The sequence below is a fragment of the Convolutriloba macropyga genome, chromosome 11, assembly GCF_964194025.1.
Source record: "Convolutriloba macropyga chromosome 11, txConMacr16.3, whole genome shotgun sequence".
Lineage (NCBI taxonomy): Eukaryota > Metazoa > Xenacoelomorpha > Acoela > Convolutidae > Convolutriloba > Convolutriloba macropyga.
Genome location: NC_134478.1, coordinates 56,232,660 through 56,260,472, shown reverse-complemented (window position 1 = coordinate 56,260,472; position 27,813 = coordinate 56,232,660). Strand labels below are relative to the sequence as shown.

Genomic DNA, 27,813 nt, shown 5'->3' with positions numbered 1-27,813 from the left:
GTAGTTTCAAAGCCACTAGTTGTCTTCTTAATTCACAATTAAAAATCGAGAGAGACACTTTTGAAATTAACCGCCAATTAGGTTTTCTTTCATTTTGGTAACTAGATTCTGTATCTACAGGAAAAAGGTAATTTTAAGCAAATTGGAACTAAATTACCTCAGTGTCACTTGTTTCCATCAACGCTTACAACTCTAATCGTAAATTATGGGTCGGAAAAAAATCCAACAAAATTGATTGCTCAATTTTTTGGATATTGGTCAAAGAATTTAAACAGGGTTTTCTTACAATGATTGGTGTTTATGACACTCGTTCCTTATGTGGGCATTTTTGGAAATTTTTACTCCAAAAAAAATTTTTTTTTCAAAATTTGCAATTGTTCGTATACAGAGACTTTTCTCTACCCAAGAAAAAATCAGTTGATTATTTGGTTATTTTGCTCAATCTTGAATTTCATTTTATATCCACTTTTTATAGTTTTATATCCACTTAAAATATATATGTTCGACGTGCGATTATTTTTTTCAAAAAAAGAACTTCTCAAAACGGCTTCAAGCGATGCATTTGTAAGTGAGTGTGGGGTCAAAACAAACACTGAAGAGGGCAGATTAGGCCCGAATACTCAACAAACGCATAATAAAAAAACTCATCTAAAATGGGTCTAAAAACAAGGAGGTAATTAAAATATTAATTGTACACATTCTTATAGAACAGAATAATTTCAGGAGAACAGGATATCCCTTTTAAATCAGTTTTCAAATTCTGGTACAATGACACGCCCAATTACAATGACTGAATCACTTTTTAAAACCGAAGTAGAATGCCGGACCATAAAAATACAAATCAGAGTAAGATCAACCTCTGCTTACTCTTATGTAGACTTTGGAATGTGAATGAAATTAGAGTAAGATAAAAAATAAGTGTGTTTAAGAGCATCTGGGTTAAAGTTTGTTTGATTTTAAATAGGGATCATATAATTTCATACTAACCATAATTGATTTCTCAGTACGATCTTAATATGAAACAAAAGAAACCATAATTGGTCCTTGTATGATTATCAACAAATCAATTAAGATCTTTGGACCACTAAGAAACCATAGAAATTGTTTATCATTTATGATCTAGTTTGATCCCTAAGAAACACAGATGCACTGGTATTCGGTCCGGCAAAAAACCCTATAGAACGGAGTTTGAGATTGCGGGAATTATGGCTCATATTTTAGGTTTTAATGTTGCAGACCATGGTTTAAGTCGATTGCTGACTCATTTGATGAGAAAACTTTCTTGATTAAGTCATAAATTAAATATGATAATTTTTTTCGAACTTATTTTTCAGAAATAATTTGGTTTGAACAAAACTAATTATTTGTTTTCATTTTTTTTTCCAGAAATTTGTAACATAAGTAGCGCTCCGTAAAATTAATGATGTGAGCATCGGAGATGTTGCAATTTTTCTGAAATTGTTTTTCTTTCTTTGTGGGTAACGTATTTCTTCAATTTAATGTTCATTGTGATGAATTGTGAAGTACTTGAATTCAAAACAATTTCGTTTCAATAACAAAAAGTTTGGATTTTTTTTAAATTGGTAATCAATTTGGTTATTAGTGATATGATATGGCAGAGGACAAGAGGAAAGTTCGACGCACGGTAGGAAAAACAGAGTTTAAGGGATTATGGATAAAAGCTCAAATCCAATACAAACTCTCCTGAGCACGAAGTTTGCAATTTAAGAGATAACTGGTAGCACATCGAGATATTAGAAACTACTGCGATGCTGAAGGCGAAAGGTAATGATTTCTGTCTTAACAACGAATGCGTCATAATCAAGAGCCTCCAAATTCGGTGCAGGAAAATTTCCAGGTCGAATTTTCGCCAATAAAATGTAAGAGTCGGGCTGCAATGTGCGGATTTTTTGGGACAATGCAGATCAAAAGTCAGAATTTTTTAGACTGAAATGGGCTGCCAAGGACGGTAATATGATATAAGAGAGAGGGTTGAAATAAAAATTAACCCCTCACTCCTACATTTTTTGGGCTGCAAGGGGTTAAAATGATTTATGAGTTTGGGGGTAATGGATGGAGAAATTACTCTCAGACACTTTCATCATTATACCCCCTTGGCAGCCGCACTCCTACACCATTTTACCCCCTCGCAACAAGTTAACCCCTCACTGTTACATCAACTTATCCCCCATAATCAAATTACACCCCACGCTCTTACAACAAAATGGAAGGAACTTAGGGAGGGCACCCGACCCGGGTTCGTCGGCTTCTCAAAAAGAACTAATAACATTTTCCAGTAGATTTGAATGTTGCACTTAGTAATGAAACTCGTTTGGGAAAGTTTCATATTTTACTTGTCCGTGACAAGTTTTCATGGGTAAACGCCACATATCAATATCAAGTCTATAAGATTAACAATGTTCGACAAAGAATTGGCAAAAAACGACCAAAAAATATATTTCTCTTTCTCTATGCAAACTATTTGTGATAAACATAGCATTTATGCACCCCGATGATAGTTGGACACGAAAGTTAACCCAAATGCCGAAGAAAAACTGTTTAGCAATACGGGTCCCTCCTACTAAATTATCGGAGAAATTTAACCAATATTGGTTTAATAACTGTGTCTGACAGCGGGCATTGTGTCAGTTAAATGTCTAAAAAGTCAAGGAAGCGCTGGTTATTGACCTATCAATCAGATTGAAGTAGATCAAAATCTGAAAAAATGATGGACCAAAATTTTTCGGGGCATGTGCCATACATGCAAGCATGATAACCAGATACCATCAAACAGTTGTTCATTGAGGAAAACAATTCATGAACAGCAATGACGCAAGCTTTCATGCATCCTAGATCAATTTTAGTTTCTCAACGATATCAAAATATGTGCAAAACTATAATTATCTGGCTAGTCATGGAACATAATATTTAATAGCAAATCTATCAGCAGTACGCATCAAAATAGAGTGGTGTGTTTTTGTTGAGAAAATTGTGCAGAATTAGTTGTTGAATAGCCTTAAGTGATGTTGGTTAAACAATTAAACTTAATTTGTCATTCTTGTAAAAGTTTGATTTACAATGTTCGTCTTAGAATTGGCAGACAACGACAAAAAAATACTTCTCGTTCTAAGTTCAAACTATTTGAGGAAAAAAAATTTGAAGTGTTCTTATTGGGGCATGTTAATATGGAGGAGCTAATATTAAAAAATTGATAGATTGGTAACCCAAAATAAACTAAATTTAGATGACTTTTGTAAAACTGGGAGTAATACGTGAACCAAATAAAAAATGTCAATATGAGTATTTGTTGATCTGAAAAAATTCTTAATAGAAAAGGGAAAAATTCCTCCATTATTACAAAGAAAAAACAGACCTGATTGGAAATAGAAACAATATCAATCAAACAAGGACAGACATAAAACATAAATACGAATGTAATTTAGTCAACTAATGAAGCACAATTTACAACGGCGTTTGAGTATCTGTTTATACAAAAATGGTATGTCAAAATCTGCGAATAATTGGTTGTAGAAAGAATGCCTACAAAACTTTTTAAATTTCAATCGCATAAATGTATCGGGAGAGTGGAAAGGGTTATCAGAAAACTTTAATGAATTAATAGAAATCAAAACCAAAACCAAAACCAATAAGAAATCAGAAAAAAATTGCAATTTCTCTGAAAACGAGCTAAATTGTTCTCATATTACTGTAATGAACTGTCTGACGACAATTTTAGTAATCTGTTAAAAAACTGATTGTTAAATTATTATGATTTTAAAAATTTTAAAAAAACCAAAGCAGATTATTCAGAAAAAAATAGACAAAACCAGAGGAAAAATTTCAAAAAAGTGATTAATTATTATCGAAGGAATACAAATGAAAATTTTGTCAAGTCATAGAGCTCAAGTGTGAACGGCGTTTGAGTATGTCAATATCGAACAGTTGCGAGCAGTTGCCTTGAAACCTTCATTTCAATTGCATAAATGTAGATGGCGAGTGGAAAATTTAAAGAGAAAACATTATTGAATTAACAAAAATGCAGATGCAAGAAAATGAAACCTAATAAAATTCAGAAAAAAAATTGCACTTTAGTTTAAAAATATAGCTGAAAACGAACTAAATTGTTTTCTATTACAGCAACAAATGATCTGATGACACTAAGTAATCTGTTAAAAAACTTTAAGTAACCTTAAATATTCATCACCCTCAACAAAGAACTTCAAAATATCCTTTTGAGCAGTTCAAACGTACTCGCTCAGAATTTCACGTTTGGCCCCAGAAATGAAGCCTGATCAAGCAAATACAGATCTCTAAGCGTTGACACCAAATGACATTTTTGATATCATAATTTTTTAGTGTTTTTACGCTGCAGGTATCACTTTTTCAAATCAACTTTTTGAGTGGGTCGCCAAATTTTGCAACAAAATTAAACGGTCGCTGTCTTTCCAAGTGTTCTAAAACACTCAAAGTATTTCCACGTCGCAAACTGGGTTCAATTGAAGACACTAATCACAAGAGGTAATGTCGAACAAATTGCGAACCAGGTACATTTAATGCTGCCATGCGATTTTTATTTGATTAAAAATATGCCCTCAATGTAAGCCAATAATTTTGAACAAAACTTTGATACTTTAGACAATAATTTACAATAAAAAGAATGTTACCCCGCCAAACACCAAGGTAAATTGGGATCTAATCTGAATAAAACAGGAAACGTCACAGACTGTTCTCAATGGCGCTATCCATGTCATAGGAAACGCGACAGACTGTTCTCAATGGCGCTATCCGTGTCATAGGAAACGCGACAGACTGTTCTCAATGGCGCTATCCATTTCATAGGAAACGCGACATACTGTTCTCAATGGTGCTATCCGTTTCATGGGAAACGCGACAGACTGTTCTCAATGGCGCTATCCATTTCATAGGAAACGCGACAGACTGTTCTCAATGGCGCTATCCATGTCATAGGAAACGCGACAGACTGTTCTCAATGGCGCTATCCATGTCATAGAAAACGCGAGAGACTGTTCTCAATGGCGCTATCCATGTCTGGGGAAACGCGACAGACTGTTCTCAATGGCGCTATCCATGTCATAGGAAACGCGACAGACTGTTCTCAATGACGCTATCCAAGTCATAGGAAACGCGACAGACTGTTCTCAATGGCGCTATCCATGTCATGGGAAACGCAACAGACTAATCTCAATGGCGCTCTCCATGTCATGGGAAACGCGACAGACTGTTCTCAGTGGCGCTATCCATGTCATAGGAAACGCGACAGACTGTTCTCAAAGGCGCTATCCATGTCATGGGAAACGCGATAGACTGTTCTCAATGGCGCTATACATGACATAGGAAACGCGACAGACTGTTCTCAATGGCGCTATCCATGTCATAGGAAACGCGACAGACTGTTCTCAATGGCGCTATCCATGTCATAGGAAACGCAACAGACTGTTCTCAATGGCGCTATCCATGTCATGTGAAACGCGACAGACGGTTCTCAATGGCGCTATCCATGTCATAGGAAACGCGAAAAAAGTTCTCAATGGCGCTATCCATATCATAGGAAACGCGACAGACTGTTCTCAATGGCGCTCTCCATGTCATGGGAAACGCGACAGACAGTTCTCAATGGCGCTATCCATGTCATAGGAAACGCGACAGACTGTTCTCAAAGGCGCTATCCATGTCATGGGAAACGCGATAGACTGTTCTCAATGGCGCTATACATGACATAGGAAACGCGACAGACTGTTCTCAATGGCGCTATCCATGTCATAGGAAACGCGACAGACTGTTCTCAAAGGTGCTATCCATGTCATAGGAAACGCGACAGACTGTTCTCAATGGCGCTATCCATGTCATGTGAAACGCGACAGACGGTTCTCAATGGCGCTATCCATGTCATAGGAAACGCGAAAAACAGTTCTCAATGGCGCTATCCATATTATAGGAAACGCGACAGATTGTTCTCAATGGCGCTATCCATGTCATGGGAAACGCAACAGACTTTTGTCAATGGCGCTATCCATGTCATTGGAAACGCGACAGACTGTTCTCAATGGCGCTATCCATGTCATAGGAAACGCGACAGACTGTTCTCAAGGGCGCTATCAATGTCATAGGAAACACGACAAACTGTTCTCAGTGGCGCTATCCATGTCATAGGGAACGCGACAGACTGTTCTCAATGGCGCTATCCATGTCCTAGGAAACGCGACAAACTGTTCTCAATGGCGCTTTCCATGTCATAGGAAACGCAACAGACTGTTCTCAATGGCGCTATCCATGTCATAGGAAACGCTTCAGACTGTTCTCAATGGCGCTATCCATATCATAGGAAACGCGACAGACTGTTCTCAATGGCGCTATCCATGTCATGGGAAACGCGAAAAACAGTTCTCAATGGCGCTTTCCATATCATAGGAAACGCGACAGACTGTTCTCAATGGCGCTATCCATGTCATGGGAAACGCAACAGACTTTTGTCAATGGCGCTATCCATGTCATTGGAAACGCGACAGACTGTTCTCAATGGCGCTATCCATGTCATAGGAAATGCGACAGACTGTTCTCAAGGGCGCTATCAATGTCATAGGAAACACGACAAACTGTTCTCAGTGGCGCTATCCATGTCATAGGGAACGCGACAGACTGTTCTCAATGGCGCTATCCATGTCCTAGGAAACGCGACAAACTGTTCTCAATGGCGCTTTCCATGTCATAGGAAACGCAACAGACTGTTCTCAATGGCGCTATCCATGTCATAGGAAACGCTTCAGACTGTTCTCAATGGCGCTATCCATATCATAGGAAACGCGACAGACTGTTCTCAATGGCGCTATCCATGTCATGGGAAACGCGACAGACTGTTCTCAATGGCGCTATCCATGTCATAGGAAACGCGACAGACTGTTCTCAATGGCGCTATCCATGTCATGTGAAACGCGACAAACGGTTCTCAATGGCGCTATCCATGTCATAGGAAACGCGAAAAACAGATCTCAATGGCGCTATCCATATCATAGGAAACGCGACAGACTGTTCTCAATGGCGCTATCCATGTCATGGGAAACGCAACAGACTAATCTCAATGGCGCTCTCCATGTCATGGGAAACGCGACAGACTGTTCTCAATGGCGCTATCCATGTCATAGGAAACGCGACAGACTGTTCTCAAAGGCGCTATCCATGTCATGGGAAACGCGATAGACTCTTCTCAATGGCGCTATACATGACATAGGAAACGCGACACACTGTTCTCAATGGCGCTATCCATGTCATAGGAAACGCGACAGACTGTTCTCAATGGCGCTATCCATGTCATAGGAAACGCGACAGACTGTTCTCAATGGCGCTATCCATGTCATGTGAAACGCGACAGACGGTTCTCAATGGCGCTATCCATGTCATAGGAAACGCGAAAAACAGTTCTCAATGGCGCTATCCATATCATAGGAAACAAGACAGACTAATCTCAATGGCGCTATCCATGTCATGGGAAACGCAACAGACTTTTGTCAATGGCGCTATCCATGTCATTGGAAACGCGACAGACTGTTCTCAATGGCGCTATCAATGTCATAGGAAACGCGACAGATTGTTCTCAAGGGCGCTATCAATGTCATAGGAAACACGACAGACTGTTCTCAGTGGCGCTATCCATGTCATAGGGAACGCGACAGACTGTTCTCAATGGCGCTATCCATGTCCTAAGAAACGCGACAAACTGTTCTCAATGGCGCTTTCCATGTCATAGGAAACGCGACAGACTGTTCTCAATGGCGCTATCCATGTCATAGGAAACGCGACACTGTTCTCAATGGCGCTATCCATGTCATAGAAAAGGCGGCAGACTGTTCTTAATGGTGCTATCCATGTAATAGGAAACGCGACAGACTGTTCTCAATGGCGCTATCTATGTTTGGGAAAACGCAACAGAAAGTTCTCGATGGCGCTATCCATATCATAGGAAACGCGACAGACTGTTCTCAATGGCGCTATCCATGTCATGGGAAACGCGATAGACTGTTCTCAATGGCGCTCTCCATGTCATGGGAAACGCGATAGACTGTTCTCAATGGCGCTATCCATGTCAAAGGAAACGCGACAAACTGTTCTCAATGGCGCTATCCATGTCATAGGAAACGCGACAGGTTGTTCTCAATGGCGCTATCCATGTCTGGGGAAAGGCGACAGACTGTTCTTAATGGCGCTATCTATGTCATAGGAAACGCGACAGACTGTTCTCAATGACGCTATCCATGTCATAGGAGACGCGACTGACTCTTCTCAGTGGCGCTATCAATGTCATACGAAACGCGACAGACTGTTCTCAATGGCGCTATCCACGTCATAGGAAACGCGACAGACTGTTCTCAATGGCGCTATCCATGTCATGTGAAACGCGACAGACGGTTCTCAATGGCGCTATCCATGTCATTGGAAACGCGACAGACTGTTCTCAATGGCGCTATTCTTGTCATGGGAAACGCAACAGTCTGTTGTCAATGGCGCTATCCATGTCATTGGAATCGGGACAGGTTGTTCTCAATGGTGCTATCCATGTCATAGGAAACTGGACAGACTGTTCTCAATGGCGCTATCAATGTCATAGGAAACGCGACAAACTGTTCTCAATGGCGCTATCCATGTCATAGGAAACGCGACAGACTGTTCTCAATGGCGCTATCCATGTCATAGGAAACGCGACAGACTGTTCTCAATGGCGCTATCCAAGTCATAGGAAACACGACCGACTGTTCCCAATGGCGCTATCCATGTCATGGGAAACGCGACAGACTGTTCCCAATTGCGCTATCCATGTCATGGGAAACGCGACAGACTGTTCTCAATGGCGCTATCCATGTCATGGGAAACGCGACAGACTGTTCTCAGTGGCGCTATCCATGTCATAGGAAAGGCGACAGATTGTTCTGAATGGCGCTATTCATGTCATAGGAAACGCGACAGACTGTTCTCAATGACGCAATGGCGCTATCCATGTCATGGGAAACGCGACAGAATGTTCTCATTGGCGCTATCCATGTCATAGGAGACGCGACAGACTGTTCTCAATGGCGCTATCCATGTCATGGGAAACGCAACAGACTGTTGTCAATGGCGCTATCCACGTCATTGGAAACGCGACAGACTGTTCTCAATGGCGCTATCCATGTCATAGGAAACGCGACAGACTGTTCTCAATGGCGCTATCAATGTCATAGGAAACGCGACAGACTGTTCTCAATGGCGCTATCCATGTCATAGGAAACGCGACAGACTGTTCTCAATAGCGCTATCCATGTCAGAGGAAACGCGACAGACTGTTCTCAATGGCGCTATCCATGTCATAGGAAACACGACAGACTGTTCTCAATGGCGCTATCCATGTCATGGGAAACGCGACAGACTGTTCTCAATGGCGCTATCCATGTCATAGGAAACGCGGCAGACTGTTCTCAATGGCGCTATCCATGTCATAGGAAACGCGACAGACTGTTCTCAATGGCGCTATCAATGTCCTAGGAAACGCGACAGAATGTTCTCAGTGGCGCTATCCATGTCATAGGAAACATGACAGACTGTTCTCAATGGCGCTATCCATGTCATAGGAAACGCGACAGACTGTTCTCAATAGCGCTATCCATGTCAGAGGAAACGCGACAGACTGTTCTCAATGGCGCTATCCATGTCATAGGAAACACGACAGACTGTTCTCAATGGCGCTATCCATGTCATGGGAAACGCGACAGACTGTTCTCAATGGCGCTATCCATGTCATAGGAAACGCGACAGACTGTTCTCAATGGCGCTATCCAAGTCATAGGAAACACGACCGACTGTTCCCAATGGCGCTATCCATGTCATGGGAAACGCGACAGACTGTTCCCAATTGCGCTATCCATGTCATGGGAAACGCGACAGACTGTTCTCAATGGCGCTATCCATGTCATGGGAAACGCGACAGACTGTTCTCAGTGGCGCTATCCATGTCATAGGAAAGGCGACAGATTGTTCTGAATGGCGCTATTCATGTCATAGGAAACGCGACAGACTGTTCTCAATGGCGCTATCCATATCAAAGGAAACGCGACAGACTGTTCTCAATGACGCAATGGCGCTATCCATGTCATGGGAAACGCGACAGAATGTTCTCAATGGCGCTATCCATGTCATAGGAAACGCGACAGACTGTTCTCAATGGCGCTATCCAAGTCATAGGAAACACGACCGACTGTTCCCAATGGCGCTATCCATGTCATGGGAAACGCGACAGACTGTTCCCAATTGCGCTATCCATGTCATGGGAAACGCGACAGACTGTTCTCAATGGCGCTATCCATGTCATGGGAAACGCGACAGACTGTTCTCAGTGGCGCTATCCATGTCATAGGAAAGGCGACAGATTGTTCTGAATGGCGCTATTCATGTCATAGGAAACGCGACAGACTGTTCTCAATGGCGCTATCCATATCAAAGGAAACGCGACAGACTGTTCTCAATGACGCAATGGCGCTATCCATGTCATGGGAAACGCGACAGAATGTTCTCAATGGCGCTATCCATGTCATAGGAGACGCGACAGACTGTTCTCAATGGCGCTATCCATGTCATGGGAAACGCAACAGACTGTTGTCAATGGCGCTATCCACGTCATTGGAAACGCGACAGACTGTTCTCAATGGCGCTATCCATGTCATAGGAAACGCGACAGACTGTTCTCAATGGCGCTATCAATGTCATAGGAAACGCGACAGACTGTTCTCAATGGCGCTATCCATGTCATAGGAAACGCGACAGACTGTTCTCAATAGCGCTATCCATGTCAGAGGAAACGCGACAGACTGTTCTCAATGGCGCTATCCATGTCATAGGAAACACGACAGACTGTTCTCAATGGCGCTATCCATGTCATGGGAAACGCGACAGACTGTTCTCAATGGCGCTATCCATGTCATAGGAAACGCGGCAGACTGTTCTCAATGGCGCTATCCATGTCATAGGAAACGCGACAGACTGTTCTCAATGGCGCTATCAATGTCCTAGGAAACGCGACAGAATGTTCTCAGTGGCGCTATCCATGTCATAGGAAACATGACAGACTGTTCTCAATGGCGCTATCCATGTCATAGGAAACGCGACAGACTGTTCTCAATAGCGCTATCCATGTCAGAGGAAACGCGACAGACTGTTCTCAATGGCGCTATCCATGTCATAGGAAACACGACAGACTGTTCTCAATGGCGCTATCCATGTCATGGGAAACGCGACAGACTGTTCTCAATGGCGCTATCCATGTCATAGGAAACGCGGCAGACTGTTCTCAATGGCGCTATCCATGTCATAGGAAACGCGACAGACTGTTCTCAATGGCGCTATCCATGTCATGGGAATCACGACAGACTGTTCTCAATGGCGCTATACATGTCATAGGAAACGCGGCAGATTGTTCTTAATGGTGCTATCCATGTCATAGGAAACGCGACAGACTGTTCTCAATGGCGCTATCCATGTCATGGGAAACGCGACAGACTGTTCCCAATTGAGGTATCCATGTCATGGGAAACGCGACAGACTGTTCTCAGTGGCGCTATCCATGTCATAGGAAACGCAACAGACTGTTCTCAATGGCGCCATCCATGTCATAGGAAACGCTTCAGACTGTTCTCAATGGCGCTATCCATATCATAGGAAACGCGACAGACTGTTCTCAATGGCGCTATCCATGTCATGGGAAACGCGACAGACTGTTCTCAATGGCGCTATCCATGTCATAGGAAACGCGACAGACTGTTCTCAATGGCGCTATCAATGTCATAGGAAACGCGACAGACTGTTCTCAATGGCGCTATCCATGTCATAGGAAACGCGACAGACTGTTCTCAATAGCGCTATCCATGTTATAGGAAACGCGACAGACTGTTCTCAATGGCGCTATCCATGTCATAGGAAACACGACAGACTGTTCTCAATGGCGCTATCCATGTCATGGGAAACGCGACAGACTGTTCTCAATGGCGCTATCCATGTCATAGGAAACGCGGCAGACTGTTCTCAATGGCGCTATCCATGTCATAGGAAACGCGACAGACTGTTCTCAATGGCGCTATCAATGTCATAGGAAACGCGACAGACTGTTCTCAGTGGCGCTATCCATGTCATAGGAAACATGACAGACTGTTCTCAATGGCGCTATCTATGTCATAGGAAACGCGACAGACTGTTCTCAATGGCGCTATCCATGTCATAGGAAACGCGACAGACTGTTCTCAATGGCGCTATCCATGTCATGGCAATCACGACAGACTGTTCTCAATGGCGCTATACATGTCATAGGAAACGCGGCAGATTGTTCTTAATGGTGCTATCCATGTCATAGGAAACGCTACAGACTGTTCTCAATGGCGCTATCCATGTCATGGGAAACGCGACAGACTGTTCCCAATTGAGCTATCCATGTCATGGGAAACGCGACAGACTGTTCTCAGTGGCGCTATCCATGTCATAGGAAACGCAACAGACTGTTCTCAATGGCGCCATCCATGTCATAGGAAACGCTTCAGACTGTTCTCAATGGCGCTATCCATATCATAGGAAACGCGACAGACTGTTCTCAATGGCGCTATCCATGTCATGGGAAACGCGACAGACTGTTCTCAATGGCGCTATCCATGTCATAGGAAACGCGACAGACTGTTCTCAATAGCGCTATCCATGGATGTTCTCAATGGCTCTTTACTATTCCTTCGTTCTTAAACAAACATACTAAGACCATATATGATTTCTTAGTACTCATAGAAAACTCAAATATGCTTATTCGACGTTTAACCGAACTTCATTGTGTATGGATTCTTTGTTTTAATACCAAGATCATTTGTGATTTTCTAAAAATGATACAAATTCGTATATGGAAAAATGGAAATCTTATTAAGATCATACTAAGATATAGTCTATGATTTGTTTGGTATCATATATGATCTTAGTATGATTACTAGAAGTGTTGGCTTGAGGTAATTACTTAAACCGCTTGGCCTACCTCATAGAAGAATAAGAACTGCTATTTGCAGATGACAGCAGCTTATTTTACAAAGATTCTGCTGACAGCGGAAACTAGGAGCGGCCAAAAGTTGGTTTGATCTCATCAAACTTGTTCTAAGCAATGACATAAACGGTTATTTTTTGGGAAAACCATGTTATAAAATGTGGATCACCCGAACAATTTATCTAAAATAATTGTGTCAAAGTCAAGAGTAACCATTAAATGAAAATTGAACTCTGTGAAGCACATAATAAGAACAGTGAAACTGCCTCTATTTTTAAAGTTTGTTTTTATTGAGTTCCTGGTTTTGTGATGAATTTTAGTTATTCAATCCATTTTTTACCTGATGTTGTAGGTGAAAATGAGTATCATTTCTTGAAATTTTATTATTCAAGTATCTCTGCTCTTGTTCCTATAAGATTTTTTTTAAAAAATTAAGATAAATTAATTTTCTGCAGATTTAAGAAATCTTCATTTTGAACATCAAAATAAGGAGGCTGCAAATTTTATATTCAAGGGCAACTTCATTTCATACCTGCCCTCAAATATTCTCGAGGTGTACATCTCAATCAATGTCTTATGTTTTATAATGGCCTTTTTGTTCCGACCCCACTTTTATTGTATACATAGTATCAATATTGTTATAAGTTGAATTTGAGTTAAATCAACTGTCAGTAGTTAATCTGAGCACATACAATTTTTCGATTATGACCAATTAGTAATTTCTATTTGTACTATTCATGGTGAAAACTTAAAACTTTTGTCTTTTTTTCTATAACTGTTTTTCATATCATGTTTTTTGGTTTTTCCCGTAAATCAAGGCCTTTTTCTGGTTCTTAAATGTACGTCCCTCGCAAATTATATTTTTTTAAAAAAAATTCGTGGTAAATTCATGAAATTTGTTTCCAAATATGGTTTACAAAACACTTAGAAACATTGTTTATACCAAAATGAGAAAAGACAAAATGCATCAATAAGTGCATCAATTTTGAATACATTTTGGACCGTTAATGAACATCATGCAAATATTAGTTAATCAAATAATCAAAAGAGAATCTTGAAACGTGCTAGGTAAACTTATTGATGGGTTATTCAAATCAAACATTGTCAAATTATAGAAACAAAATTATTAACATTGAGGTTAAATATTTTTGACAAATATTTTTGACAAATATTTTTGACATTGACTTCGGAAATCCTTTTCAAAATTAAAATTATGCATGTAAAAATAGCACATTTATTTCCATTACTTTTCATCTTATCTGTTATTTCCACATTTGTATCTCAAGTTTCAAGTGGCCGAATTGAGGAACTGCAGAAATTCCGCAAATATATCGATAGATTGCCCAGAGAGGACCAGAATAAAATTAGTCTGTTGTTAACAATCTAGGCAAACAATGGTGCCATAACGCGTCCCATAAACTTGAAATAACGAAATTTTTCAGAAACACAGAACAGAGTTCAAAGGTCGAAGTTGATGTTTAATACACCATTAAGTGGTCAATGTCCTAAAAGGCAAAGTTCAATGAATTCTTGTGGAATCGAGTGACAAATCTCTGTCCCCAGTTTTTGCGATTCATATACCTTTTTCTACGATGGAATATAGCATCGCAAAACTTGGAAATAAGTTACTTATATCGTAAAAAGTTTCGCTCTATCACGAGTATTCATACACCAATAAACAAAACCCATTTCCTTAACTTTAAAGATAGAATTAACCTAAAAAATCACTACCCAATTTTTTGCAATTTTTTTAGACTCAATTCAGAGACTTAATTGTTCTTGCAAAAAATGGTATATGTAATCTTAGAATAGATAAATGTCTTCTTAATCAGCATTAAGTATCGGGGGAGAAATTTCTGAAAAGAATCACCAATTGGACTTCCTCTCATTTCGTTCTAATTGACATTATCTTAGTCATTTCGAAAGAGACACACTTATAGTGTGGAAACTAGTGACTTATCATGGGCAATTAGTGACAAAAGATTAATCCAAATTTTTACGCTAGCCTCAAAAAAACGCTTTGTGAAATGTGAGAGCACATATTTTGAAGTGAATTTGAACTAAGTTAGCCTAGCTCACTTCATTTCCGCGGATGCTTACAGCTCTAATCTTAAAACACGAGTCATGAAAATTGTCTTCAAAATGGAGTATATATATATATATATATATATATATATATATATATATATATATATATATACGCAATTCTTCGGAATTCGGTCAGTTAACGATGTTGACAAATTAAATGGAGTCTAATGAAAAAAAAACATTTTTCAATCGTTACAGAAAACAGACGAATATGAGTTTAATGAAAAAAAAAATCATTCAAAACATGGAAAAAATCACAAATAGTGGTAATTTTCTCTCTTAAATTTTCTTTGTTTACCTTCTAACTTAATTTTTCCCCAACTGCCTTCTCGAGGAACACAATCACATTTTTCTGTTTTTTGATTATTTTTAGAGATATCAAATTTTGACATATTTTTGATATTAAAATCAATTAATGTGGGGTAAAACAAAGATATCTGATAACAATACGACTGCACAGTCCAGAGGCTCCATAAGTATAGCCATGGAAACCGTTATGTGGATTCATTTTACAATACTCAGAGACACCACAATCGCGTCATCAGGTACGTCCCATCTTTCAGGCTTGAGCCCTAATTTAAAATCACCTGGATATTTTTTTTTTTAAAAAAAAACTCTCATTGTTCCTGTTCAATATTTCTCGTTGTTCTAAAAGTAATAAATTTCAATTTTTCTGATGTTCTTGAGCATAAACTACAATCTTGTTTATTATAGCAAGCGTTTGCATGGTTTGCTTTTTAATGTATCAATTATGTCGTATTTTTTACGCCTTAAATCAAAAGCACAAAAATATTGCAATGATTATAGGGAACAAACGAATTTTTATTCCGCTAAATTAAAACCGACAATGACAAGATTTCTAACTACCATCGTACGTTTTTCTGTCCAGTCTGCAAAGTTGGTTAAAATGAGTACTTAATGAAAACTATTTTGGTCTTTGACAACAATTTCAAAGCAATCATATCTGTTTTGGGGGCTGACTTCGCTGATATTGGCAAATTTTCCTTAACTTTCAAACCTAGAACTACAATAAATAAAACGTAATTATAAAAATCAAAGCTTATTTGCAGTCAAGCTATAATTGATTAAAGTAGCATGTGGTCGATTACAGTTTTGTAGTTAGTCTCATAAAGTATAGTAAGTCCCATGAAGTTGCAACGCTATCGACTGTTTCAAAGGTCAAAGTTCAAAATCAAAACATGTAGAGAGCAGCATTTTGTTGTTTTATTGCTTGTCGAGAGTTTTTCGAACGTTCACTTGAGTCGGAACTGTATGGGACTGACTATAGAGCCTGTCTCATAAATTTGTAATAATCGAAGGTTCAACAAACACCAAAAACATACAAATTAGCATCTGAATATGTGTTTATTTTTTAAAAAAAAAACGATTTTTCCATTAAGCTTCTACTCATCAAATTTTTTACATGTTTTTATTTTAAACTTTGACTTTTGAACCCTGTCTTATGGCTTTGAAAGGTTTGCTTATTTCAATTTTATGGGACACGCTGTAGCAACGCCATCAAATGTTTCAAACGTCAAATTCACATTTAAAGCAATTAGAGATCACTATTTTGATGTTCCCGGTCCTAGGTTTCGTCCTTAATCCAACCTATAATTAGCGGGGATTAGGTTGTAATGCATATTCAACTCCTATTTATCGGGAAAAGAGTGTCAGAGTGCAATTTTAGGAAATTACACTGCATTTAAACTTTTTTCTGCTCTTTTTTGCATTCTTTGCAAAGAGTGTAATTTATGGTGTTTTGACAAAAATTACATTCTTACACAATTACAATATAATCCAACTGAAACGTTTAATGGTAGTGCCAGTTTGCGGCGCAATAATTAATGCACAAAGAGAAAGTAACATGTTCGACAGAGGCAATATGGGGGAGCAATCCTCACTACCTCCTTCCAGTTTTATTTTTTTTAAGTTACACTCTTATAATTTAACTCTTTCGCCCTTAATTCAGTGGAGAAAAAAGGGTGTACTTTTTTATTTTTAACTTCTTTACACTTTTTTCCCTGTTATTTCTGGGGAAAAATCATCGGCCGAGGTTAGTTTGCTTGTCAGTGGTTTTTCGAACGCTTGTCTGCGTTTCAACGTTATTATGATACTTGCTAGATATTCGAACAAATTCAGAAACTTGTAAAGAAGGAGCAATGTGATCGTTAATTTGTTTCAGGGTCTGAAACGCACGAAAAATGCAACGAAATTGCACCAATCATTGTATTTTGTTATATAAAGAACGGGAACGACCCTGAAACAAATTAACGATCACATTTCCTTTGTTTATTCCTTTAATTTGTTTTTCCTTTTAATCTATTAATTGTTTCCTGTCTATTTCAAAACTTTTTTCTGTGTAATTTTTTTGCTCTTTATTTATTGTTTTTCTTGTTCTTTAAAGAGAAGGAAGGGAAAAAATGTTTTGAAATTTTTCAAATCGGAAGAATTTTTTTGTTTTGACGTCACATCAGACTTTTAAGCTCACAAAAGCTTCGGATATTGTTTTTCTAACGCTTAATTTTTCCTTATTTGAAGTAAAGCTAGACCTATTTTGCTGACATAATGAACACTGTTTTCATAATAAATAAAAGTTCCGTAAGTTGTGTTGAAACGAGGTTCAATATTTTCACAACTTTGTCTAAAAAAAAATGCCAAACAATTCAATATCGGAATAGTTTCTGCTTCCATTATTTCAAGCAAAAAAGCTATTAGATGAAGGTTTGAGCGAAGAAACGCGATGCAGGAAAACCATATTGACTACGCATTTTTCCAGATTGTTTGTGAAATATGGTCTAGGAAACTACTATTCAATTTCTTCTTCAAAAAGAAATTTTTTTGATACATCAATGTTTGTAATACAGGGGAAATGAAAAAAAACTTTCATTACAAACAATATATTGCTTCGCGATCCTTAGAAACACATTACTAATGAAACTGTGTTTTGTTTCAAATTACATTTTATAAACCAAATAGTAAGATGAAGCCAAAGAGTTAGCATCAGCAAGATCCAATGAAGGAGAGGAGAGTATTTTTAGTTCAAGTTGCTTATGAACGCAAAATTTTTTGGGTTACAGAATTCGTTTTCATTTTCATTTTCAAATTTCTGCTACCCCTCAAAGGTGACAGCAAAATAGTGCTTATTCCAAATTGGGCTGCAATTGATCATCTCTATCTACGTTTCAAACACCTAAGTTTTTGAGCGTGCATTCACCATACTACATGTTTTCAGCGAATCAACCGAACTTTTCGATACCATTGATGGGTTAGTTGATTTGGAGATGATTTACATCAAAAGGGGTAAAGTTGATTTTTAGGAACTTGAAATAGGGTCATATGGAATTGTACCAAAAAATGAAGAAGTTTTGCTAAACATTTATGGGGCTGTATTTTTTGCGCGGTTATAAATTGCATCATTAATAAAACCTCAAAGGAACCACGTCTATCTATTACTAATTCAGGCTGTAAAACAGATTCAGAAAGACAGGTATGTTTATCCATTGTAAAATCAAATTAGATCTCCCATATGATATTTTGCTTATCACTGCAACAACCAATTTGCATGGACAGCTACATAATTTGAGGTTCCAGACCAAAGCTGGCTTTGATCAGATTTTTGTGAGGTCGCAGTTTTCCGTCCACAAGAAGTGCACGTGAAAATATCTCCGTTTTGACCATATTAGGCAAAAGCGATCTCAGACTTCAGACTCCAGAGCTCTGTCCAAACTTTTGTGCTTTTGGAAACACCTGATGAGACTTTAGTTTGTGATAAAGTTTAGTTTTTCTCTGATGAGAAACCATGTCGATCGATGTCCAGGCTTTCATGCGTTCAAAATCATTTCTGATGGGTTTTAAAACAACCGGTCGAACAGCTGGTTTAGCTACCGGTTTAATAACCGATTTAACTCATGCTTAACGCTAAACTATGATCACATGATTAGCTGGATCTAATCACAGCTTGTTCTAAAATCTATGAAGAAATGATTTTGAACGCATGAATGCTTGGACAATGGTCGAGATGGACTCTTATCAGAGGAAAACTAAACTTTATCACAAACTAAAGTCTAATCACATGTTTTTCCAAGCGCACAAAAGTGTGGACAACGCTCTGGAATCTGTTCAACGAATATATTATATTGGTTTCCTAAAAATTGATGACATATTCACACTTAAATTCAAATTTATTTCCTCTTAAAAACGCGTGTCTTGAAAAAACACTCAATATTTCGTTGTTGCAAGTTGCTATCAACATAGTTGCCAAAATAGACATTTTTCAAAAGAAATGGCTTCATGCCCGTTGATAACACTAAAGCAAATTCAGTACTGAATCAGAACTAAAATCAGAATGTTATCAATACTGATTCTGTGATCAGATCCAGTTAATCACGTGATCATAGTTTAGCATTATACATGGACTAGTTCTTGGAACCAATATAATATTTTCGTCTCCTGAAAGCTGATAACATGATTCAACCCTTTTGGGAAAAGGCGACACTAGAACCCCCAATTCGCTGGGAGTTTTGGAGATTACAATTGAAACTCGCAATCCTCGCTAGAGAGGGAATTGAAGTGGACCTTCTCTTGGTAGACCCTCCAGAACATGTTCTGTTACCTCCTGAACCAGCATATGAGGACGCAGTGGACAACCCGACGGCACAATCAGAACGAGATCGACGTACCCGCAATGAGCAGGCAAAAACAGCGTGGAAAAATCAATGTCAACGTGTCATTACAGTCGGCGTACTTTGTGGTGACAAACAGTGGAAGTTATGTGATCGAAAAGCATCCTCTCTGATGTACTTGAGCTTAGGCATGGAAGGGCGGCGCGTATTCAACTCAAAAAATTCAACCATCAACCTCGAAACAATCTCAACGAAGGATTTTTGGGATGTTCTAAATACAACTTTCATTCGGATCCATAATATAACCTTCGATAGACACCTCTTCCTCACACGAAAACAGCAAAAGGGAGAACCTATTGAGAAGTTCTATGGACATCTCAAAGAACATTCGGAAAACTGTGATCTAGGAGATAAAGGGGACACTATCATCCGGGACGTCTCTATCGCGAATATGCAAAATGAAGACATTCAGAAGGAACTTCTTAAAGAAACAGTAGACCCGGAAAAAGCATTGGCAATAGCAATTAATATTGAGATGGGTACACTCAACCAACTGAAAATGAACGCAAGCAAAACCGAGTCAAATCAACGGTTAACCAAGTACAACGGACACGTATCGCGAATGCTACCCCTTTTTCCAATATGAACACAACAGCACGGAAAAAGCCTACAACCTGTCATTTCTGTGGATCTAATTGGACCTCCGACCACCGTAATAAATGTCCCGCTCGGGGAAAAAGATGCAATAACTGTGGTATTGAAAACCACTTCGTAAAGGTTTGTCGCAAACCTAAAGATCCCAATTCGTACCCAAAACCTAAACCGCGGGTCAATAACGTAGAAAAAGACGATCAAACTGAAGATGTCAATCAAATTTCGGCCAATTTTGATCCCGATTTGGAGTCAAACTATTCTTCAGATGAAGATAACTGTGTAGCAGTAATATCTTCAACAGATTCCGCAACTTCGTTGGACGCAACCAATCTCCCTGTAACTCTCGGCAATACATCAACAAATGTTTTGGTGGATTCGGGCAGCGTATGCACAATAATAAATGAATCCTTGGCGAACTCAATCATTTCCCATGACCCAAAATCGAAGTGGATACGCGAAGCGAATCCTAAACAATTGAAAACATTTTCAAATGAACCTATTCATACGGTGGGCATTCTCCAAACTTCAATTCAAAGCAGCAATTGGTACGCGAATCCAATCGAAATTCAAGTAGTGGCGGATGGACATCGTTCTCTATTGGGTAGAGATTTGTTTCCAGCTCTTGGACTTTCAATACATCAATCAAGTAATCAAGTAACAATCAATCAGGTAGATCAAGAATATTGCCCAATCAAAAAACAGATTGCTATTGATTATCCCGACCTAAATTCCAGAATTGGTAAGTCCAAAGTACATACAGTTCGTTCAAAATTCCACAAACATTATACCCCATCACACCAAAAAGGCCGCCGTGTTCCTATAAATTTATTAGACAAAGTATCCGCTGAACTGAAGAATTTTTCTGAACAAGGACACATTGAAAAATTACAAGAATGTTCGGATAAAAACTTCATTTCTCCCATTGTAATTACGGTCAAAAAGGACAAATCTGTAAAATTAGCTCTTGATTCGAAAATATTAAACAAAGCGATCCACAAAAACAAGTATCAATTGCCAAACATAGATAGTCTCATCGATTCAATTTCACAACATATTGATAACTCAAATCTGGGATATAATGTCTATTTTTCAACAATCGATCTAAAATATGCCAATAGACAACTAAAGCTGCATCCAGATACTGCACGTCATTGTAATTTTAATACCATTTGCGGCGAACCAACAGGTACGTATCGTTTTAAAACGGGATTTTATGGCCTTACAAAAATGCCGGCCGAGTTTCAAAAGGCAATGGATTACACATTGGTTGGGCTGACTAACACATACTGTTTTCTGGATGACATAATCGTAGTTAGCAAAGGCACCCAGGAATCGCACCTGAAATACGTATACAAATGTCTCCAAAAACTTGAAGCAGATAACCTTAGATTTAATTTAAGCAAATGCCACTTCGCAAAACATCAAATAAATTGGCTTGGCTTTACATTCTCACAAAGTGGTGTTAAACCTATCGAATCTAAAACAGCGGCAATTGCGGAAATCAAAGCCCCAAAAACATTGAAACAATTACGGTCAGTTTTAGGTAGCGTTCACCATCTAAGCAAATTTATACCTAATCTTGCCAAAATATGCCACCCTCTTCGACCTTTATAAAAGAAAAACGAAAAATTTATTTGGAATGAGAATCATCAATTACATTTTGAACATATCAAAACTGTTATTGCAAACGCTACAGAAAATACTCATTTTAATCCAACACTGGAAACGCGCATCAAATGCGATGCATCCCGCCAAGGCTTAGGCGCTGCGCTTGAACAATTAGATTGTGAAGGGTGGAAAACAATAGCTTTTGCATCTCGTTTTCTTAATAGCAATGAAGAACGCTATAGTGTAAATGAACTCGAATTACTTGGGGTGGTTTGGGCCATTGAATATTTTAAATATTATCTATTTGGGAAAACTTTCACAGTTTTAACAGATCACAAAGCACTTCTTTCAGTCTTAAAATCACACCGCTCTAATAAATCCTACAACAGTAGATTAACACGATGGATTGACCATTTGTTACCATTTGATTTTAACATCGAACATATTCCTGGTACCCGAATGGGCTTGGTTGATTATATTTCGCGACAACCAATTCAGAACGCTAAAAGTGTCAATCAATACGATGAGGAATTTATGGTAGCAACAATTTCCCGTATCCGCGACGCGATTACATCTTTATTTAGTAACGCAAATAAAATTCTTTTCCAAAAGCGGCACATAACTAGTAAATATGAGCAACAAGTACACCCGACGCGCGTCCACTCTTGCAAACCTGCTAAAATTAGCGCGCATAATTCAAATGCCTCAATTAATCCATTCATTCCTCGAGCACAAGTAAACAATTACAATTCTGAATTCATTTCTAACTTTAATTGCCGTGCAAATTAATTGCTTCAATCTGATACCACACTCGCATCGCGAATCCAGTCGCAAAATTCTAATTGCCATTTGATAGCTAGCTCCACACAGCAAGTACTTCACATCAACATGTCAGCAAAAGAGGCACCACAAAACAATCCACCAACTTCACCACACACCCCAAGAGTGACATTCCGCACCCAATCCACCCCCATCTCATCTACCAGAGCCGGACCCAGCAACACCCAAGCATCATCATCACCCGAGGAATATGACATCGAGCTCTCTCGGGAAGAGGTATTTGAAAACAACCTCAACCAGCTCTTCACGAAATCTTTCCTGGCGGTCCTCACGAGCAAAGACGCGGTGTTGAAAGAGATCCGCGATTGTGTAATGCAGGATGATGAGGCCCGTTGTAAAGAAGTGAGCACATACATCCACTCCTTTTGGAAGGACTTACACGTGAAATCTGGGTGTCTGTGTGTTGACCAACGCGTGGCCATTCCAAACTCTATTAAGGAGGCGGTGCTCGAATCCATCCACATGACGCACCCGGGTAGTTGGAGGATGATATCTCTCTCTCAATATGCATGGTGGCCCTACATGCATAGGGAAATTTTAGCAAAAACATCTGATTGCGTCCCGTGTACGGATATTGGTAAGAATCTGAAACCTATTATACCAAAATCTAAATGGCATCCACACAAAGCTTGTCAAGAACCAAACGAAGAAATACAGATTGATTTTGGGGGTCCGATAATTAATGATAAAGACAAAGACATTTATTTCTTAACATGTATTGACCGTTATTCAAAATATCCAACTGTTAGAATATTCGACAATGCTAATGGGGTAAACGTAGTAAAATTTCTGCGTGATTATGCATATACTCATGGAATCCCGCGAACAATACGCTTAGACCAAGCAACTTGTCTTGTAGGTAAACAAGTTACAAACTATTGTAACGAAAATAATATCGACATACTCGACGCTCCGGTCGGTGATCATAGAGCTATTGGATTGGTGGAGCGAATGATCCAAACAATTAAAAGACGCTTATCTTGCATGAAAGCCGAAAATAAAGATACATTTTCCACAGCTAAACCAATAAAACAAATAGTCTCTGATTTACGCTTAATTAAACAGAAAACAACAAAGATAACACCTTTTGAAGCTCATTTCGGTCGTCCTGCAAATACTCCTTTAAGGAATATTAGCACACTTCCATCAAGTCAAAATCTAACTTATGAAAAAATTGTTAATCACTATTTAGATGCTGGAACAGTTTCTGCGGAGGATTTGCTGGACGAAAATGGATGGATCAGTGCCAACAGAAGTGACATTGAAATAGAGCAGAAGATGTGCCAGGCCTCCTTAGACGCAGGTCAACGCTATCGGGAATCCGACAATAAAGAGTCCCGTTTCATAACTCATCCGCAGATCACAGACCCTATCCCCAGGACAGAACAGTCCCTTAATGTCAAACTGGCTCGAAAATTACCACAAAAGAAATGAGCAAAAAGACAACTGGCGGGTCTGTACGAAGTACTAAAGCCTGGATCCTTCGTCACCAAGTCGTCACCAACAACGACGATAATCAATGAGCCTGGCAGAACCCCAGTGACAGTCCGAGATAGTGATCTCGCAAAATTTGGGACTAAAGCCGAAAGATCCACCAACTTGTGGGTATATGCCCAGCGACGCCCTGCTCCCTACGAAAAGACCACAGAATTTAAGATCGCGAAGCATAGTAACGATCTTAAGAAACAGAAGAGGGGCGAAATCAAAATTAGACATCGCCAACGTGATACTACATCAGTAGTATCATCTGTAAACTCGAACGTATCGCGTGCGCTAACGGTACGCAAGCCGACCAAACAACAGTTCAAAAGACGCCTTAATGTCCCCACAGCTGATATTCAAGAAGACGTACCAGCTCAAAACCAGCCCCTCATTTCGATTGTACCGGCTCCACCTACACCTGCATCACAAGTACCCTCCGCACAGACACAGGACGACCAAACAAAAGGCCGCAAGCGCAATCGACCCCACTTCTATGGCTTCACAGATGCCGACATTTCTCCTACAAGTACTCTGGCTTCAACAAGTTCTGCTCAACCAAAGAAGCGCAAGAATAAAAAAGAGAAGAAACGATCAAAACGGTCAGATTCGGTGGTAGCTCTCATCCAAACGGCCGAACAATCTAGAATCCCGTCACCACCCCGACCCGACTTACAATTGGGACAAGTTTCACCACCGGACCCCAGAGTTCGATATTTTGAATATGAGCAAGAACGGGAAATGTCGGTTTGAGATGCAGAGAATGAAATTTAAGCCCAAAAACTCAGCAAAACTGTCTTAAACTACATTCATTTATTTAGTCTTGTTCCCGCTCTTCTGATCCAAATTTAATGTTGATTTTACTTTTAATTGATTACAGTTCATCCTCAATTGTCAGCCTTTAATTTCTTTCAGTATTCGCCCTGCGAATCCATTTATTTCTGTGTGTGCATTTAAATTATTCAGTATAATGTATTCACTTTACATGTTGAAAATTTGACGCGTATTCGCCTTACACTTACACAATTATTTAACAATAGTAGTACCTCTACATTTTGAGTTAAGTTATGTTCATCTCATTCAATTTCATGCTTTGTGTTGATTCTAAAAAATTGTAAATACATTAAATTTTTTTTTGTCACGAGGGAAATGTGATACGTATGGATACCTAAATATATATCGAAACCTTTATGTGTACTAAATTATTTACCCTCTATATCTATAATTATATCATGTGTTTTATAACTAAAAGTTATGACTTCTATTTATTCACCTATGTTAATATTCCCGTTAGTCTACTAAATTATTTCATATTTTGTTCATACCAGTTTATTATTAGTAATCATAATCTCATTTAGTCAATCTGAATTCAAGTTACTCTGCAAACGCTCTTCATAATCCTAAGTTAATCTTAGCAGTGGATCCGCGTCGCGCTTCCAATAATCAGAATTCGTAATACACAATTAGTTGTGTATTCGCCCTGCACTTGCTACTACATTCTTAAGACAAAGCATTCGCAACGCGAATCCTAAACTATTCAGTAAGATAAGATATAACAGGTCCTTCAAGAATACAAATTTTTACAGTACCTAAAGGAATTGAAGAATCTCGTCCAAAGTAGCTAAAACTTTTGGGATATTTTTGATCTTACTCACAGCTAATTCAAAAACGCTTACTGAATACTCCTCTGATTCGGAGAAATTCACCGAACAATTCTGAAATTGTTCTGAATCAGAAAATCTTCAGAATCATTCGGAATCAGTACTGAAAACCAAAATTTCTTTGAAATTGTTCTGAATCAGAAAAGCTTCAGAATCATTCGGAATCAGTACTGAAATCCAAAATTTCTTTGAAAAATCAGACCCGATGAAAATGTTCTCTGATCGTTAGGTACAAGTTCAAAGCTGCAAAAACGGGTCCTGAAACTTTTAGCGGCTGGATTCTTCGGGTCTGATTAGAGCCAGCAGACTGCTATTCAGACTTTGGTGAGTTGTTGACTATGAGCTGAGCCAACATATGGCAATGAAACAATAACAAAAACTATTTTAAACTTTAAGGCTTAACTGAGATCGGGGGAACCTCTGGTAAGACTGCCATGCGTTCAAAAACATCTATGACCAGACATTTGATCAAACATGGCTAAGAATTTTGTGCATTCGAAGTAGCCTCCGTCAAACACAATTCAGAGTAGTCTCCCGGGTCGAAGTTTGGTCAAAAATAATGTAAGATTAGCGGTGAATAGCGGTGAAAAATTTTTTTTCACCGAATTTTGCTGGGAGCGGTGAAATTTTTTTCGCCGAATTCTGCTGGTAGCCGTGAAATTTTTTTTTCACCGAACTCTGCTGGTAGCGGTGAAAATTTTTCTTTCACCGCTTAAGCGGTGAAAAAAATTTTCATCGTTTAAGAGTTTTTTCACCGCATTCATCGCATTGAGCGCAAATCTTACACATTTACTCAAATTCACCGCAAATCATACATCTTTTAGCGATTTTAGCGGTGACACCTCGACCCAGGCTGGACTCTTATGCGTTCAAACGGAGACGCCAAACATAATTTCGGTTGGGGATCTTAGCCTGGATAACGTTCAAGAGATAAAAAAGGATTATTTATACATTTGTGTTTCTATTTTGTGTTACATTTTGTTCTACATTTGTGTTTCTATTTCAGGAGAAAGAAGCCTAAACGCGGCTCCTACAACAGATGGTCTCTGGGCAAGACAGTGAGTGCCTGGTGGGTTTGGGGGAGGTGTTCCAAATCCTCCCAGTGTGATCACATGTGCAAATGGAACAGTGGCGCTTTCTATGCCAACCCGTGGGGCGCATTTTGTGCCGTGGATGGGCTATGCAAGGCTGTGGGGTGTTTGTGTGGGTGCAAGTCTGTGTGACTTCCTAGTTGACGGAGAGAAAATAACTTTGTTTATATTATTATAACATGATGTGGAGTGACTTTAATGAAATCTTTTTTTCCGAAGCTAATTATTATATTGAGCGTATAATTGTAGATGCATCCGGTTTTTTTCAGGCCAGTTGGTCACACCGCTCTATCTACGCACCCCGATTTTAACTCTATTAATATTTGTTATAATCAGCATTCAAAGTTAATGATACGCATGGTTAAGGGCAAGGGTTTTGCGGTGTCGTCTTCGGAATTTTTCGTAGGCCACGCAACGAAGGGTTTTTTTGTTGCCCAGAAGACTGATGAAAACACCTTTCAAATTCAGAATTTCTTTTCAAGTTATCGCTATTTTTTCTCCTCACTCTTGTTGGAAGGGTTTCCATTCGTAAAATAGCTAAATTCGAAATAGCAACTCTGGTAACTGTTATTCAATCAAAGTATGAAACCAAGATAATTTACAAGCCCTATTATAATCAGAACTTAAAACAAATTAAAAAGCATTTAACTCTATAATCTGTAAATTAATAACCAGAATTAGTAATCCAAGTTACTCTCAGAATACCGGCCTTATCTGGCGAC

At 39.0% G+C, this 27,813-nt stretch overlaps 2 protein-coding genes across 3 annotated transcripts in view; both read left to right on the top strand.

Annotated features, from left to right (window-relative positions):
• LOC142349456 (chromodomain-helicase-DNA-binding protein 1-like) overlaps positions 1-27,813 on the top strand; it is a 369,586-nt gene that overhangs the window by 84,152 nt on the left and 257,621 nt on the right. The window lies entirely within an intron of this gene.
• Positions 14,110-27,345, top strand: LOC142349612 (uncharacterized). Its single transcript, XM_075401295.1, has 3 exons — positions 14,110-14,415; positions 15,597-15,681; positions 27,007-27,345. The coding sequence occupies exons 1-3, from the start codon at positions 14,262-14,264 to the stop codon at positions 27,221-27,223; spliced, it is 456 nt and encodes a 151-aa protein (XP_075257410.1). The 5' UTR covers positions 14,110-14,261; the 3' UTR covers positions 27,224-27,345.

Excerpts from the sequence above, each read along its gene's own strand:
- LOC142349612 (XM_075401295.1), top strand. The coding sequence starts at position 14,262 with ATGCATGTAAAAATAGCACATTTATTTCCATTACTTTTCATCTTATCT. Across the intron at positions 14,416-15,596 it reads AGAGGACCAGAATAAAATTA|TCCAGAGGCTCCATAAGTAT; the intron begins GTCTGTTGTTAA and ends ACGACTGCACAG. Across the intron at positions 15,682-27,006 it reads CACCACAATCGCGTCATCAG|GAGAAAGAAGCCTAAACGCG; the intron begins GTACGTCCCATC and ends TTTCTATTTCAG.